General features: G+C 41.4%; 1 protein-coding gene across 1 annotated transcript in view; it reads right to left on the reverse strand.

Annotated features, from left to right (window-relative positions):
• Positions 1-14,694, reverse strand: part of LOC126395259 (anoctamin-9-like) — a 33,059-nt gene extending 18,365 nt beyond the window's left edge. Inside the window, exons 1-7 of the mRNA XM_050052590.1 lie at positions 14,446-14,694; positions 9,249-9,314; positions 8,234-8,356; positions 7,978-8,117; positions 4,334-4,383; positions 4,117-4,175; positions 132-211 (exon numbers count right to left, since the gene is read on the reverse strand). Of these exons, the coding sequence (XP_049908547.1) occupies positions 132-211; positions 4,117-4,175; positions 4,334-4,383; positions 7,978-8,117; positions 8,234-8,356; positions 9,249-9,314; positions 14,446-14,466 (539 nt within the window). The 5' untranslated portion in view covers positions 14,467-14,694. The remainder of the gene's footprint in view (positions 1-131; positions 212-4,116; positions 4,176-4,333; positions 4,384-7,977; positions 8,118-8,233; positions 8,357-9,248; positions 9,315-14,445) is intronic.
• Between the last annotated feature and the right edge of the window lie 3,776 nt (positions 14,695-18,470).

Genomic DNA, 18,470 nt, shown 5'->3' on the forward strand with positions numbered 1-18,470 from the left:
CCCTCTACCACTGTGCCAAATTTCACATGGATTGACCAAGTCAGTGAGGAGAAAAACGTGGAACAGACACACAGACAGAGTTTTCGTCATTATATAGTAAGATACAGACAGACAGACAGTTAGAGACTGACTTGACGTCGGTGACTGGTTGTCCCGTAAACAGAGCCGACCATCGAGCCCATTTCCTCTTCAGCTCTTTTTGCATCTTTCTCTGAGAATCATGGGAAAAATCAACATACATGCATTAGGTGTTTATTCTTTATACCAATACACAGTTTCACATCAACATCACAACATCTGGGCAAAAATATATTTCATTGTGTCTGAATAGTTTGTTTAGTGTTTTCACTTTCATGGCTCTGAAGGCCTTTGCACCTGAAATCTAAGTCCACTATTGGAAGATCAGCGGTTTGATCCCCCGGCTGTTCCATCGATGTGTGAGTGAGAGTGAACGGTTACTGACAGGTTTGGTTTTATGCGGGTTTTCTTTGTAATCCATACAAAGCCTTTAAAGAGTTGTTTGAACAAGAAGCGGTGAAGAAAATGTGGCGTAAGCTGCGGGACACATACATCCACAACAAGAGAGAGGAGCAGAGCAGAAGCTGACAGCTGATCAGCAAGACAAAGAAGTGGAAGTATATAGAAGCAACATCCTTCTTGAAATATTCCACGTCAAAGAGATGCACAGCAGCAGTGATGACGCTACAGCAGAGGGGAATTTAATGGCCTCACAGCATCATGTCTTAACTCAGGTAGCCGCAGAGAGTGGCATCGACCTGGGAGGTAACTCCAGTGGAGAGAAGCAAAAGAGGAAATGTGTCTTTACATTTTGTCTTGTGTGGAGAATTTTCCCGTGTGCAAGGTTTCTGTGTGTTACAATTTTTATCAGATGACTGATTTAAAAAACACACATGAAAAATAGGGACCTGATGTTCACTCAGTCTCAAGAGAGGAGAAACTCCTGTGTCTTTGTGACAAAGCAGAACCAACAGATTTTTCTGCTTCATCATATTTTCACTGGGTGTTATAAAAAGTAACCATGTGACCGTTTCTCATGACGTGTTGGGTTGTTGTAGGGCGAGTAGCAAACGCACTCTGGTTCACCTCTTTAAACCCTCAGGACTCAGCCATGGACTCTGGTGTATTAAGTGTGTGATGTTTCCTTTTAACTGCAGCCTCAGGTTATTGAGCCTTTGATCTGTGTGTCATCCTGACACAGAGCCTGAAGCCAGAACAGGAGCTGCTTCGTGCAGGTTTAGTTTCTCTGTGAGGATGGTGCAGTATGTGCAGAGCAGAGAGACCGTCCATCAGGGTCGATCATGGCGTATTTCAATGGTTTGTATCAGCTAGAATAAACCTCATCACATGCTGATCTTTCTGATCCACTTGCTGTGTGTTGCAGCCCTGCTGTGCAGCATTTCACTGTGTATTTAACCTCTTTCACTCCACGAGGACACTGGCGTCCTCTACTGACTATACTGTCCTTGAGACAGGCTGCAGTGGGCTGAGTTTTTAAGCTGAAAATACTGACTTTATATGAAACTAGAAGACTAATGGAACAGCCAATCCTGTTATGCTGCAGGGAGAGAGGTAACAACGCTCCAATGGTGAGGGAAAAATTGACACGGCCATTTTCAAATCTCAAGATATCTGGAAGAAAATGGGTTCTATGAATACCAAGGAGTCTCCGGATTACAGACATGCCCACTCTATGCTAGACCCGTTATGGGCAGAACCCATGCAGTTCCTTGCATGCAGTACAAATGTGTTTTCTTTGTCCATCATATTTGAACATTTCTGCACACTGAGGTCCCTGAACAGTCACACTGCCATCATAATGTTCTAAGCCTTTAGGGCCCAGACACCACAAAGACGACAGCCAATCAGCATGTTCGTTCTGTGCCTGCTGGGGCGCCGAAAAGGGGGGGAAAAGGAGAAGGATTCTAGGGGCCCATGATTAAGAGGGGCCCAGAGAGGCCCCTAATAAAATTATAATACTGACAAAAAATAATATGACACTAAGTTATTAACTAACTTATAATCACAAATATATTTTATTTACAATGTACTGGTAACAATAACTTTATTTGTTTTGGAAACATTAACGCCCCCCCCCTCTCTATTTACATAAAATGGTTCAGTCCGACTGGATCAGCTGCAGTGCACCGTAATTTGTCACAGACAGCAGGTAAGGAGGCTACGGAAGCACATTGCATTCACTGGTTAAAAAAAAATTAGACACCTTATCTCGTAATTACGAGATAAGGTGTCTAAGAGACGGCAATATGCCTCAAAAATCAGGTAGCCAAAAACGGAAAGAAAGGAAACTAAGAGAGGAGAAAGAAGCAAAGGGTCGACAGTATGTCACCCAGTATTTCAAAAAGCAAGGTGGGTTTGTTAGTGGTTCATGTGGTGGGAAGTTATGGAATATTAACTTTGTCCCTGGTCTATAAGCAGCTTATAGACCAGGGACAAAGTTAATATTCAGAAGAAGGTGTTTTGTTTTTTTTTGCTGAGGGAAAACTAACTAATAACTTACAAATTATGGTGAAAAGGTAGTTTCTTGAAACCCTAGAATTAAGATAAAAATATTCACAAATGAAAAAACACTTCTGGTTGCTGATAAGTAGTGTTTAACTTCTGATTTAACACTAAAAATTAAAACCCTCGGCGCGCACTGCAGCGCAAGCAGACAGATGCGTGACTCAGAGCAGCATGTGTCACTGACACCAGACTCAGAGCGCAGCGGACCGGTGGAAAATGTCACCATCAGCATATTATCTTACATCAATAAAATCTATTTTATCATTATTTTGAGTCACATTGTTGAAAGAATTTAGTTGTCTGTGTTCAAGCAGGATAATAGGTCTCCATTCACTGCTGGCATGCATGACTTTCTATTTCCTTTTCAGAGATGGTGTTGTGTTCAAGGTCCCCCCAAAAAACAGGAGGAAAAAAAAGGCAGAATATTCGATTTTTTTTTCCGCAATCGACTCCCGTGCCATCGAACGAAGCTTCGAAGCTTCAAATTTTTTGGGTCAGCCCTATAACGTACACTCTACAGAGCCAGGTCCAGGATCCTCTTCAAGTTTGTCAGGGAGGAATGTGGAAGTGCAGGAAGTGATTGTTCTTTTTTCACAAATGTGGGAATGAGAAATACCATCAAAATACATAGTTTTATGTAAAATAGCATCAAAAATTTTTGGCGGCCTCCCGGCCAGCTGTGCATAGGGCCCAGTAAAAATTCTTTTCATGGGGCCCAAAATCCCTGCCGGCGCCCCTGTGTGCCTGCATTAAGAAAACACCTCTCTTTAAAAGCAGGCAGCTGTAGTTTGTATTAGTCATTCACAACGAAAAACCAGAAGACCAACAGGACGGATTCAAGATGCTAGTTAGCCACCTACACATCAAAAACACAACCTGATGTTAAAATCAGAAAAGATATTTACCGGCACAAGAAACAACAACACAAACCATTACAAACAGTTTCTGCTAAAGAGCTAAGTGGCTTTAAAATACCTCATATAACAAGTTTGTTCTCACTCCCTCCTGACGTTAGGTGTTTGTTTGCTTTCCTCACTTCAGTTTCTCTCCTCCTGCACTGAGCTCAACATGTCAAGCAGCCGAAAAACAGTTGACAAGGACATGACTGACTGGTGCCAACAGTGTGGGACACATTGCAAAAACTATGGCGATAGACGCTCACTGATGGTCTGACGCTGACCGACAGCCGAACATCAGCTCGGTGTGTCAGGGCGCCTATACAGTACTCATAGTTTGAACAGGCACCTCACCGAAACACATTGTTAATTACATGTTTTTGACAAGAAAAACTTGTCACACAGCGCTGAGCTGCGTCTCAAATTACTCTTCAGCTTCCTGTTTTCAGATGATGTCAACCACTTCTATGTGGCATCTACTGCTGACCTGCTGTCTCCCCCTAAAAATCAAGTGTCATCCCAAAAAAAGACAAAAACAGGTCTCTGGTAGGGCCGGAGTGAAAGAGGTGTGTGAATGTGAAAAATTCTTTCGGTACACTGGTGACCAGATAATCAATATGAAAGGACTCAGATCGTGCAGTGTAAGTTGAACAGGATCAGTCAGAGGTCGACTCACCTCATGGAGGCAAAATGTGGTTTCAAACACATCCTTCTCCAACAGTTCCCGCAGGTTCTCTGACGGGAACAAAGCAGAACATATCAGCATGAAAGGCTGCTGTTTGTCTCATATCACAACATGATCGACAGAGTTTAAAGACTGAGTAGATATGTTGCTGCTGTGTGTTTGCTGAAGGTCAACAGATGATACTAATAAATTCTATCAAAACTCTCACCTCCTGTGCCGATGAAGGTCCGATGAAGGATGAAATGGACGATTCGGATTCTGGAGAGACAATGAAAGGTTTAGGTGAAGTGAAGAAACTGTGTCGGCAGAATGAGCAGGTTCATTAAAATGACTTTGACTGCACAGGTGTTGGCACACAGTACATCTCACACATACACACACACACACACACACACACACACACACTGCAGCAGGGGTGTAGCCATTACTTCAGAGGTGAGAGATGATTTTTTGAATGATTTATTGAAATATTCTCCCATTTAAAACACCCGATGATGAGGAAAAGAGGTCATCTTTTAACGTCAGCTAACTGTTCATCAAACACTGCGTAACTCAACTCACATGATTTGATATAAAGAACGAGTGCAGGGTCGTCTGCCTGTTGCTAACTTGTTTGCTGTACACCTTTGTTCAAACACACAGTGCATCCTCCCCGCTCGGCGCTCAGAGAGCCGACAGAGGAAGCGTGCCTCTCTGCCGTGATGAAAGAAGAAGCAGCAAGTGTGCACCTTGTCCGCCCACTCACGGTGCATCCAGGGCAACTTGGAAAAAAAAGCTCTGACTTGTTAAGATGAACTGAACGGCTGTCAGACTCGATTTACAGTACGGAAAAATGAGGAGGAAGTAAAGGACAGATACAGCAGCTGTGAGGGACATGTACCCTGCTTACCCTGTGTCCACTGCTATGAAGCTGAGGCTCTCCTCCTCTGACACTCTTATATTTTTTGTGCACAGTTGTGTTCCCACATATAGACGCCATCTTTATTATCTTATTTTCAGACCCAAACTTCAAGGATCATGTCGTATGAACTCCATTTGACACGTCGGAGAAAAAAATATAAATACTGCTATAAATCCTGAGTCACTTGTTTTGAATACATTTCAGGACCTGAAATACTTTTTTGGTGTACATTCAGCACAACAGCACGACTGTGATAGTGCTTTTACACAACAGCTCTACAAGCGCCATTTATCAACAGTTAAAAGCGGCAAAAGGTTTTTGATTTGCTTGTTTATTTAACGATATATTTGGCTCTACCAACACAAATAGTTCAGCAGCTGGACCGGGATGGGACTGATGCCAAGCAACACAAACAGTCCTGCACACTAGCTTGTTACTTTCAGTTTATACACATCACCAAAGGACACCTACATTGTATTACATGTGTGTGTTTCCATTTATTTTGTGACCAGTGAAATCAGTCTGTTGACAGTCGCTTTGGTGGAACACGTGTGACGCCGATAAATTAACAGCTTGCGTTGTCTTCTGGTGGCATAGGAAATTCCCTGGAGCGTTACAGTGAAGTATTCAGGCTTCCCTCCATCCCTTTGTCCTTTTCTGACCGTTCACTATTTAACTTCATGGTTATTGGTTGTAATACGTTTAATTTTGTGGTGCAAAGTTTGTTACGACGACCCTGAATGTGGGCTTATCAACAATTAACATAATTAACGGCTCAGAACAGCTGTAAAATGGAGTGATACATGCAGAGCTAAAACCTCCAGTGCTGTCATACTGTATATCAACCATATATCTTATATCTATCAATCTATATATCAACTGGAATGACTCCAGTCCAAACAAATTGCTCAGTCAGAACTACCTGTTGTATTATCTTCTATATATGCCCTCAAAAAGACAAATCCATACAACATGGTTTAATTTTCTAAAATAGTCAGTAGCACTTTCTAACAAAATGATATACTTATTCAGCATAAAGTATAAAAACAAACATTCAATTAAACGACTAAGTTCTTATTTTCTTTGGTATTTTTGTCATTCGCAGACATGCAGTGATGATTAGTGGGTAATATTTATGTTGATGCTGACTACTGTCAAGTTTCTTTTGGGTCATGTGACAAGATGATAAATATATGGGAGGTAGCTGAGGCACAAAATCTGTGGAGACTGACAAGCTGAGCACATGAGCAAGCTCAGCGAGCGGTCACGCCTTTCAAACATGAAAGACACATTTCAATTTCAATTCTGTTTATAAAGCCCAATATCACTAATAACAATATGCCTCAGAGGGCGTTACAGCATACGACATCCCTCTGTTCTTTGGACCCTCGCAGCAGATAAGGAAAAACTCCCCACATCATTGGGAAATACTATATCGGCTATAAGCCTGATGCTGTGTGTGTGTGTGTGTGTGTGTGTACTTCAGAGCAACCATGGGGCCTGTCATAACGACCTTACGCCACTGGCTTGCATCACGGCTTGGCCGGATCTGACCAAAAGAAATCCATCACTAACCACTGAGACATTTTCTTTTTTAAGACAGTTTAAATATGAGGAGATCATCATTGTGTTGTTATGTAATTTGAGCTGACTTTCTTTTTTAATTTTCTCAAAAACTGTCCAGTAAAATAACTTTATTCTTATATTTATTCATGTAATTTATGAAAGTTTAAAAATGAGGACATTTTCAGTGTGTGACAATATAATCAGAGCTGACTTTACCTGAACAGTAATGTGCAGTGAAGCCACCTGATATTGTACATGACCATCATGGGAACATTTTAAGTAGAAATTCATCGTGCTTTTCAACAAACCTATCACGCAAACTTTTTTGACGTCACGCATCCAACAACTGTACTCCTCCACAGCTGTACATCACTTAGCTTCCATGGGGCTGTGCTGTCTGACATCTACTGTGTGTAATGCACAGACTATGGAAAAGTACCTCACACAACCCCACTTCAAAAAATCCCAACGATCCCTTTACAGGAAATAAAACTTTCAGGAAGGTTTTCAAACACGACATAAAGCTGCAGTGTTGTTCAGTGATGCGGAAGATTTCTGTGCTGGAACACAACATTATTGTTAAAAACAACCTTTCACACGTGAAACTTTTCCACTGAGCTCGTCTGATCAGCGCCAACACTGTTGGTGCTTCATATGAAACACAATTACACAACTGCTGCTTCTCTCTGAACAGTTCCCTGGAACTACCTGTACAGGTTCCTGTGCCAGTGCAGGTGTCACTGTGGTATGTGTTTTTATTTGTGCGGATCTTGGAATTAAAGTTTCAACAACTTATTGGCATTGATGGGATGTTTTACATACTATTGTTATTGGCGAAACTTGGCTCTGAGAGTGGTCGATGGCTACGCAGCCTTCATCAGTCACACAAGCCCTGCTTCCACCGAGCAGTGCGGTACGGTTCAGTACGCTTTTTTTCCCCATTGTCAAAAGTTGTGGATGGTACCAACAGAACCGTTCCTAACCATCCCCATGTTTGGTCCCCCCTCTGTTGGGGTACCTAGCACACAGATCTGGTACTAAAAGGTGGAGCTGTGAACACTGCAGTCTGATTAGTCAGTAGAGGATGGTCACTCTGTTCAGGGCAGAGTTGTGCAGACTTCCACCTGTGTCATCGCTGATGAGGAAATACAGCGAGTGCTGGACGGAGCAGTGAGTGACAACAACCCCGCCCACATTCAAGAGGACTGTCTGAACAGACCGAGGGTCTAGGTACCATGTCTGAAGAGTTACTGCTGGTTCCAAAGGTGCTGGACTGAAAGGGTTTGGTGGAAACGGGGCTTAAGAGACATACAACAATGACTGGAGCTGAAGGGTTGTGTTTAATGATCAGTGGGTTCAGCTCCAAAGAAAGCAGCAAGCGTTACCTGGTAGCCTGGGTGACGGAGCCCCTCACATCTCCACACCAGTTGCAGGAGTCGGAGACTTTGAGCAGGTACTGGTAGTCTTTAAATATCTCATTGGGAGCACGGATGCCGTAAAACACTTTGTCATCATGGTCGACCTTCTAACAACGCACAAAAAACAACACACGCATTAAAGGAAACTCTGTCCTCTCTGATTCATACAGTCATTTTGCTTCGTGTGTCAGGTCAGGGTGATTTGAAGAAACGTGTGACTCACAGTGACGGTGATATTTTTCCTCTCTAGCTCCCCGAGAAAGGCTCTCCGTCTCTGAGCCTTCTGGTCCATTTCATCTTCCACCTTGTGGGCCACCAATATGTAGTCAAATGTCCTCTGGTTGGACTGTTGAAAAGCAAAACAGCCCCAGAGACATGTTTCCATTGTTAAGCAGCTCAAAGACGTTTTATACCACAAAAAACAAAACACATTACATCACAAATCAAGATGCTGCTGCGAATGGCGCATTGTTTTGTTTTATGGTCAATTCAGTTTGTTCAAAAACAAAAGTGCTGCATTTATATTTTTATTCAGTGTGTTTTCACATTGTGTCAAACTCTGTGTGAAACCAACCAAAGACCAACAGTTCCCACAAGCACATCCAGAAGATAAAAAACTAGATGCTGGACAAGACAGCCTGCACACTAGACTATGGTCCCATGAATGTTTAATTAATTTACCACTGAGGTGACATTTCGAGCTACATGCCCTTCTTCATCTGTGACACACTGAAAGAGAAATAATATTCTCAGCGGTCCAACACTGATGCAGGTGATAACTGCCCTGCAACAACTACACACCTGCTGTATCTTTTTAGTTAGCAAACTAGTCTCCCCCTCATCCAGTAAGTCAGCTGAGCTCTGTCCCAGGAAGCAGGTTCATGCCACTACACCAGCGCTCAGTAACACCAGGTGCTGTTACAGTCGATGTAGATCCACATTCCAGATTATCATCAGCAAAATAAAACCCAGCTCGTGTTACAGCAGTGAGCACACCTGACAGACCCATTCGGCTAGATACAAGGTGCAAATGAGACGGCTGAGCTGAACGAGCTCACTGTGACGCAGGGACTTAAAGATAAAACAGTCTGTTCATGTGTGACGACAGGCAGGTTTATCTGTCAGACACAGAGTGAAAGGATCCTCTCATACCAGCAGATATATTCTGTTTGCATGTCCCTGATGATGAGGTCCAGTTATCTTGTTCATGTATGAAAAGTTCAGACGTGGGTTCTTACCACTGAAGGAAGTAAAGGCTCACTGGTGTAACCGTCCTTTGGTCCTTCCCACAGCTCAAAGCTTTCCTTTAACACACACACACACACACACACACACACACACACACACACACACACACACACAGACACAAACTCTGNACACACACACACACACACACACACACACACACACACACACACACACACACACACACACACAGAGATAAGATGTTTACCACACTGACTTCACAGTGTCATATTACAGATACTATTTAAATCCAGATGTGTTCAGAACATTCAGTTAAAGTGAAACGATAACTTTTGCCAGATAAAAATAACACATTCTTCCACCTAGAAATGAAAAGATAAATTCCTAATAAATAAAACACACTGCTGATCAGATCAGGTCACTCAGGTGTTTGACTGCTACGGTCTCATCTGGAGTCTCACACAACAAAATAAAACTGTTTTAGAATGTTTCATCCATTGGCGCTGGTTATTTATATTACTGTGGCGTATTGATTATGAATACAGTCCATCTGATGCTGGTTTTGTTTCATCACTGTAGCCAGTATCTCACTATCACTGTCCTCATTCAGATTTTAAGAAGCTACAAATTATATTCAGCCACAAAATAAGTCTGAAAAGCTGCAAATCAGAACGGAAGTACAGAGAGTTGTTGACTAGAGATGATACGCCGTCTCACGGTGGCCACTTCCTGTCAGCGTTACAGATCAGAAGCACAGAGAGTTGTTGACTAGAGATGATACGCCGTCTCACGGTGGTCACTTCCTGTCAGCGTTACAGATCAGAAGCACAGAGAGTTGTTGACTAGAGATGATACGCCGTCTCACGGTGGTCACTTCCTGTCAGCGTTACAGATCAGAAGCACAGAGAGTTGTTGACTAGAGATGATACACCATCAATCTAATTGACTTGGTGTGAACCAGCAGGTTTTTACAACGTTGCAGAACGGCACATTGCAAGTAGTCGCATGTTTCAACTCGTCTCATTGCAAATCTTTTGTCTGAACTGTGCTTAAGAAAGACAGACTTATTTTGTGGCTGAATATAATTTGTAGCTTCTTAAAATCTGAATGAGGACAGTGATAGTGAGATACTGGCTACAGTGATGAAACAAAACCAGCATCAGATGGACTGTATTCATAATCAATACGCCACAATAATATAAATAACCAGCACCAATTCATCAGTCAATGAGAATGTGTGTGTGTGGGCGGGGCATAGGCACATACAGCCAGCAGCAGCAGCGACCCACCGTCTGACACGGCACACCGTGAGGACGGAAACAGAGGGCTCTGCGGTCATTTTGACTTGACCAGTGGACGTCACTACAAGCTGATTGGCTGTTGAAACAGGTGACGTGCTTTACGTTCTAAAACCAGCTGCCAGCAGTTTGACCAGCTGACGTTCTAAAACGATTTTGTTTCATCGTGAATCTTTGGTCTGAACTGAACTTTACACGGTTGGCTGCAATCTGCAACCTCAATGCCAAATGCCAATAAATTCCACACACTACACCTTTAACATAAACGCTTTTGAAAAATGATTCACATATCAGTTAATTTTTCTATCAGTGATGTTAGGCTAACAGTAAACACGATGCAGTTTAACAGCAGCACAAAATACTTCCTCTGAAATGATCATGAACACAAACTGTTTATAACTTTACAGCCCTCATGAGGGGAGGATTTATGTCACGCCTGTTGTATCAGACTGCATTACTTTGATCAGGAGGACCATATAAACTGGACTCTGTGAGTGGCGTATGTGAAAAGATCTGTAATCACTACTGATAAGTCTGATAAATCTTCATTAATCCTTCTGGTTGTTTATGATTCTTCTACATAACATGTTTTCACAGCTCTGATGAGCCGCTGCTGCAGCAGCTCAGAATCTGTGTGCTCCTCTCTAACAGACGTTCAGCAGCCTGCAGGTCCGGACCTGCCCGACACGCTCAGCCTCTCATGTCTGTTGTCTCCTGTGGTCTTCCACCTTCACACTCCACCTTGTTCTGCGAAACTCGGCTTACACCTGTCAGTGGCCTCATAGTATTTACAGCACAGACAGGCCGACCGATAAGCTTAGTTTCTATTCCTGGAGAACGGCGAGATAAAGGATCGAGATACCACAGTGAACCTTCCACATGGGCGTCACCTCCACTGCTCCAAGTGATAAACAGGTTTCACTTCTGACCCACTGAACCCACACACACACGCACACACACAAGCACACACACAAACACACACACACACACACACACACACACACACACACACACACACATCCTGATTTTCACACTCAGTATCTGATCAATCAGTTTGTTAGTCAACTGAAATTTACTCCACAAACAAGTTTGATGTCTGATTCATTGTTTAAAAATGGTTGACACATTCTTTGGTTCAGCTGAATATTTCATGTCTCTTTGGGGACTGTTTGTTATTTATGAGGGGGGGAGGGGGGGGGGTGCAGAAAGGAAGAAGCAAGTCAAATAATTTTCAAGCTCTTAGGGGGACTGGTGTTTTTTATTTTGGCCTCATCCCGGTCTCATTCCGATGTCGTCAAAATCTGACGCTTGGACAGTGACTTCCTGTGCCCGACACTAACGAAAAAGCCGTCCTTCAATGACGGCATGATACGCAGCTGGTCAGCGGCGTCAGGGGAAAACGCGACAGGACAAGAATGAAAGTTAAGGTGGCGAAAGTGCGAGTAGGGTGGGCGGGTCCAACAAAAACCAACTTTCACCCAGGAGAGCAGTGTTCACGTCCCGTAAGAATTTAAAGCCAAATACTGTTCTTTTTTACCTAAACCTAAACACTATGTGTTGTGTTGAAGGAAAAAAACGTCAGTTCGCGGTGTTGTACCAACGTAGTGCTTTTATTTTGAAAGAGACTGTATGCAATCTGTACATTTCCTGTGAAAACAGAAGTGTATTTTGAAAGATGACAATAAGAGAAGTTTCTGGACGTGGAGAGTCCATGAGCAAACATCAATATGTGACGAGGTCAGAGTGAGAATGTGTTGCTTGAACACATTATGTGGGGCGAAATCGGACCTTAAAATAGATAGATAAATAGATATTTCATCAAAAATCACCTCATTTTACGTCTCATTTAAAATTTGGCCAAAACTAAAACTGTTTGTTCAAACTAACCAGCAGGACGAGCAACTCCAGGATTTCATCTTCAACTTTTAACTTTCAAACATCAAAGGGAAAGGTTTAAAAATCTAATGACTAATTCATGGTGGAGGGAGGGTTATCACCTGCTCCTCTGATAAATAAAGAACAGTCCCTTAGTCTTCTATGACATTAACCTGATTAGTTTTGGACTGTTGGACTCAACAAGACATTTGAAAATCTCACTTCTGGCTTTTAAAAGTTGTGATCATCACTTGTCACTGTCTTATGACATTTTATAGACCAAAACAATCAGCCAGTTAATAATGACAGTAACCATCGGCTGCATCTTTAATCTACTTATTTCACCACAAACTCTATGAAGCAAAAGTATGAAATATCACATCTGGGGTCAGACACCGATGTAAGTAGAAACAGGACATTTGCTGCAGATATTTTGGAACTGCTTCAGGATTAAACGTTGCTGAAACTGTTGAGAATCGACTCACAAAAACCTGTTTGTTCCTTTCAGGTGATGAAACCTCAGCAGAGACACTGAAAGTGTACTGCACCTCTGGCTGCACGTGATTCCCCCCTAACTGGCAAAGGTTGAGAGGCTGTGAGTAGTGCTGATCACAACCAGCAGAAAATTCTCCTGGTTAGAAATCCTTCAGTGTTCATAGTTAAAGAGCTTTTCAGCAGGAGCCAAATCAAAAACAAACGGGCCAGGTGATAAAGACGGTAAAAACACTGAATAAAGCAGTTTCACATTACAAATCAGTGTCTCTCTGATGCTGTTTGGCATGTCAGAGACATGTCGGAGCCCAGCACCTGCTGATGTGTGATCACCTTTTATCTCTGATAACTTAAGAACCAGAAGGTCACTACAGTAAGGCAGTTGAAAGAAAAGTGAATGGTCCTCTCTGGAGCAAGTGTTTGGTTTTTCCGTTCTGGGAAACTGTAGAAACACGGCAGTGCAACATGGTCATCGCCTTAAAAAAAGCATTTGAAGACTCTTTTATTTAAACAAGCATTTGGTTAAATGTGGGTTTTTTGGCTGTCTAAATCTATGCATCTTTGTTCATATGTTTTGTCGTTGTTTTAATTTATTGTGAAGCACTTGGTTTTTACCTGTGAAAGGTGCTATATAAATAAAGTTTACTTACTTACTTAAACGAGGACCTGCTCCCTATGAAGATATAAATGGCTCATTCTAAGGCAGCGATATTCAACTTGCTTTGCCCAGAGACCACGTTTTCAAAAAGACAGGGGCCAGTCGCAGCAGCCCTGCATACGTCAGGAGTACACAGGGACGTTTCAAGGATTTGAGGACATTCGGGGTTTCGCTTGAGACACTGTGGAGGGCTCCAGGTGGATCCTTCCCTCACACTTTTTTAATAAACAGGCTCCATCTTGATGCTTTTTATGTGCTCTGGCATCAAATTACACTAAAAGTACAGAATAAACTCCAGTGTAAATTAAAAACAATTTTCATTTTGAGTTAGAAAATGGTTGGAGGGCCGACCAACACTAATAAAAACACAGCAATTCTTGTTTTTCAGGTGAGTATACACTAAAGAAAACATAATTATTATATTATTTCTACCAATATATCCCTCTAAATCCAACACACTGGACCTTTAAAAGATTTAAAAGAATAAAAAATAAATACATGTTTGTGGAGTTTTCAAGCATCTCACATGAAATATTCTTACTCTTTACAACTCTTTAACTGAACTTTTATTGTGTGTTTCCTGTTGTGTGAGACAAAATATTATTTTACCCAAACAGATACATCCATGCACATTAAAGCAGCATTTACATATATCTCCAGACTGTTTACTGTCACAGCTGAGTGCATCACACTGTTTTGCCTGTAAGCCGCAGGCTGCAGAGCAACACGTGATTCTAACTGTTGTGGAGTAAATAAAGCATAAAGCAAACAACACCTGTAAACTGTAAACTTGTGTTAGCTTCACTGTCAGCTGGAAGCTCCACATTCACACACACAGCACACACAGCTGCCTGCAGGACCCCAGCACATAGACGGACCCAGGACCAGACTCAGCTCAGTGTTTACCTCGGGTGACTTGAAGAACATGTTGAAGTCGTTCCGGTGTTGATGTGAAGTTCGGTCACACAGAAATACTTCCCACGGGAAAATACCGGTACATGTTCCCTCGCGCAGCTGTGCCGGGCCTCATTAACATTCCGACATCATTAAAACCAACCAATCAAAAGAAGAAACATTAAACATGGACCTGATCAATAACTCTGAGCCTCGCTTCACTTCCGCATATCGACAGGTCACTGCTGAACCGTATCTGTGCGCGCGCGTACAGGTAAAGGGTTTTGTCTGTGCTCAGGTAAAGGTGTGCCTTTTCACCTGCAGCCGCTGACGTCACACACCAAGAGGAGACGGGACCATGTTGCGTTCACGTTCCGTGTGAAAGATGGGAAATACATTATGTATGATGGAGTCAGGTGAGTGGAACAGGTAAAGTGGGTCAAATAAGGTTTTACATCTTGAGCAGTCAGTCACCTTATATGTTCATGCATGTTAATACAGATGTGCTCTACATGACAACGATCATTTAGATTGGCCTGACATAACTGGGAAGGGTTAAAGAAATCACTGGTCCCAGAAGTTCCCATTAAAAGCCATGTGGCATGTTGATTTCCTTATTGTGGTAATACGAGTTCTGCAGCTGGAACAATAAGAGTATAACAACAAGAATGTTTTTTATAAACTGTTTGACTTATAATCAAAATATTTTCACAACACACTTAACTTTTTATGGGAAAGGGTTTTAAGTGAGTACTTAATACATTCAGGTAAAATGGGCCACTTTTCCTGAAGTGAAACCTGCATGTCTTTAGACTTCCAGGTGCCATAAAATCATGACTTATAGTATTGTGTGCCAGTCTGTAATATTACAGAAACCTTTTAGTATTTATGTAACTTTTGTATTTTTAAAATCTCTTTTATTGATAGTCAATCTATTAACTTCTTTTATTATCTATAGATTCCTTTATTCCACTGAACTCCTTGACATATATATATATTTTTTTTAATTTAACCTTTATTTAACCAGAAAAACTCTTTTCAAGAGTGTCCTGGCCGAGACAGGCAGCAACATAAGGTTACAAACAGACGACGAAGAACGAAAATACAAAATAAAAGATATACAGCTGTAAAATAAGCAATATAAAAGGAGGAAAAGAGGTGAACCATAAACAAATGACAACTATACATGATTACAAAGACCAGCTAAAATACACTGTGACATTGGCATATAGGAGACTGTGTACAATCTGAGAGGAACCAATGAGAGCAACTTTAAGTCCTTCTGCAGAAGATTCCACATATAAGGAGCTGCAGACATAAATGCTCACCTGCCAAACTCTCGTGCCAGACGATAAAAACATGTTCTGTTAACAGAGACAGAGGAATTTTCAATGTTTTGCTCAGTGTACACACATAAATATGCTGGAAGTAGGCCAAGAATAGCTCTGTAAATGAGAGAACGCCAATGAAAAAGTCTATGAAATTTTAAAAAGAGACAGCCAACCTGAGCGCACAAGATACAGTGATGAGTTAGGGATTTATTACTCATCTATTTGTGTGTCTACATTTGCCCCTGGTGGGATTAATAAAGTTGTCTGAATCTGAATAAAAATATTAAAGATGATGCAGTGAGTCCATGTCAGCAACAGTAGTCCAGAATTAGCCATAACTGTTACAAACATTTTCACTGCAGACAATATGGCACTAAGGAAACAGGCAGCAAAGGGACAGGGAAGTTTGGCAGAAAAGTTGGACAATGTTTTTTTTTTTTTATGAATAATTGGGTTACATTAATGATTTAATGAATTAATGTCTGCTTTGATAAATTAAACCTTTTAAAAAATGAACAAATATGACAAAATTGAATTAATATATGTTTTTATCCTCATGGCGTAATTCTTGAAATGATTCGTGAAAGTTGTTGGTACATGAATATATAACACCGACAGGAAAAGATTGTCATAGTTTTGTTTTTGAGCCAAAAAAAAAATAAAAAAAAAATCAGCATTTAAAGGAATTAATTATAGAAATATATATCTTTAATCTTTCAAATGGACCTTTTGGACATCACACCTGTATCTCATCTTTCGCTTGAGACTGAGCAAAGACTTAGGTTTTGAGAGAGAGAAGAAAAATGTTTTAAGAGAAACAATTTTTTTTGAGAGAAAATGTTTCACACTGATAGCAAAAAAATAATATTTGAGAGTAAAAAAAAGTTTTTTGAGAGAGTTTTTTTCTCTCGGAAATCATTTTTTAAATCTCAAATTTTTTTTTAATATTCTATGACAAAATGCTTTCTCTCAAAACTTTTTTTAGTCTCAAATATTATTATTTTTTGCGATCAGTGTGAAAACTTTTTCTCTTAAATATTTTTTTTCCTCTCATATCATTTATTTTCTTGCATGTAAAAGACACAGATCTAACTCCATACATCCCCTCCACCTCCCGATGACAAAACCAGCTCATAAACTGTGTTCCCTTAGAAATGTTGATACACTTTTGAAATGTGCAAATGTTAACAGGGTTTGCAGAAATGTAGAAGGCTTTGCAAATCCAGAATTTCTCCGTATGCAGATGCGCTGAACTGTTAATGTTCTCTTGAATGTCACTTGTCAAAGAAAAATCTTTACCTACAACATAACTTTGAACACAACTTTACAGGCTACCAGCTGTATTTATACTTCATCAGTAACAGTGTGATCGTCTGAATGAAGCTCATACAGTGGTGAACATCTCACGACATGAAACCAGCCTTCATCACCTTCCATCACTTAGAAAACACCTCGACATGCAGTCACTGAGACGCTGGGTTTGTTCCATGAAGCAGATTCACTCAGTGATCCGCGGTCACACCTGGAGCAGGTGTGTTTACATCATCCAGTTCAGGAAGGATCAGTTTTCTTGACAAAGCTGCTTTCTGGAAGCTGTACCTGAACACACCTCACACTTTGTTTGAGTTATTAGAAAGCAACAGGTCTGTTTTTATGGAGGAAATCCACTTTATGTCTTCTTATGTGTTTGTAACCATGTCAGCAAACAGCAGAGGGTTTTAATCCCATCTGACCTGAACGCAGCACGAGGTTAAAGGTCACTGCATCATTTTCCTGTGTCCTAACACAATAGATAAGAAGACTTCACAGTGTCGATAACCTGATCGTCCTCTGACGCCATGATGCAAACTGCCTCTATAAAGCAACAGCTGCTGAGTGAGAGTGCAGTAACTGATGTGTGTGTGATATGCAAACAGGGACTGATTAGAGCCACTTAACCAAAGCAGCAGCAGCAGCAGCAGCAGATCTGGACCAAACTTTAATTGTTGATAAGGAGTTTTTGCATTTAAAAGGCGCACAGGGCAACCCACAGCATGCTGGTACTGTCCCACTGCAACCTGCTGTAGCTGTCTCACAGTGTTCACTTTATTAGGTACACCTGCCAGAATGGGCTCAGGTGTTGTGCTCTTTTTAAATGTAACAAAGAGAAATGTTTTCAAAAGGAATTCTATTTATACATTTATATTGTTTTATGATTACTGGTTTATTCATTATTAAAATGCTCCCTGTGTGTCAGTGGTCGATTATCTTGTTCTCGCACACAGATGACGTCATACACAGTCCTGCCAATGGTCTTACATCATTCCACTGGTGCACAGGTGCATCAACAAACACTGAGATAAAGAAGACTGCAATTTTTCTTTGCATATGTTTTATGAAAATATGGTCCATGCATATGTTACCTCTAGGCTGGATTACCATAATTCCAGAATGCAGCAGTATGTACTGAAGAGAACCAAGAAAAAAGATCTCCTGTTTTAGCTTCTCTGCACTGGCTCCCTGTAAAATCCTCCGTCACATCTTAGAGAGCTCACAGTGCCATATTATCCCACCAGAACACTGCGCTCCGAGACTGCAGGGTTACTCGTGGTCCCTAAAGTCTCCAAAAGTAGATCACTTCCTGTTGCGGTCCGGGAGGCAGACACCGTCTCCACATTTAAGACTAGACTTAAGACTTTCCTCTTTGATAAAGCTTATAGTTAGGGC

The sequence above is a fragment of the Epinephelus moara genome, chromosome 1 (assembly GCF_006386435.1).
Source record: "Epinephelus moara isolate mb chromosome 1, YSFRI_EMoa_1.0, whole genome shotgun sequence".
NCBI lineage: Eukaryota > Metazoa > Chordata > Actinopteri > Perciformes > Serranidae > Epinephelus > Epinephelus moara.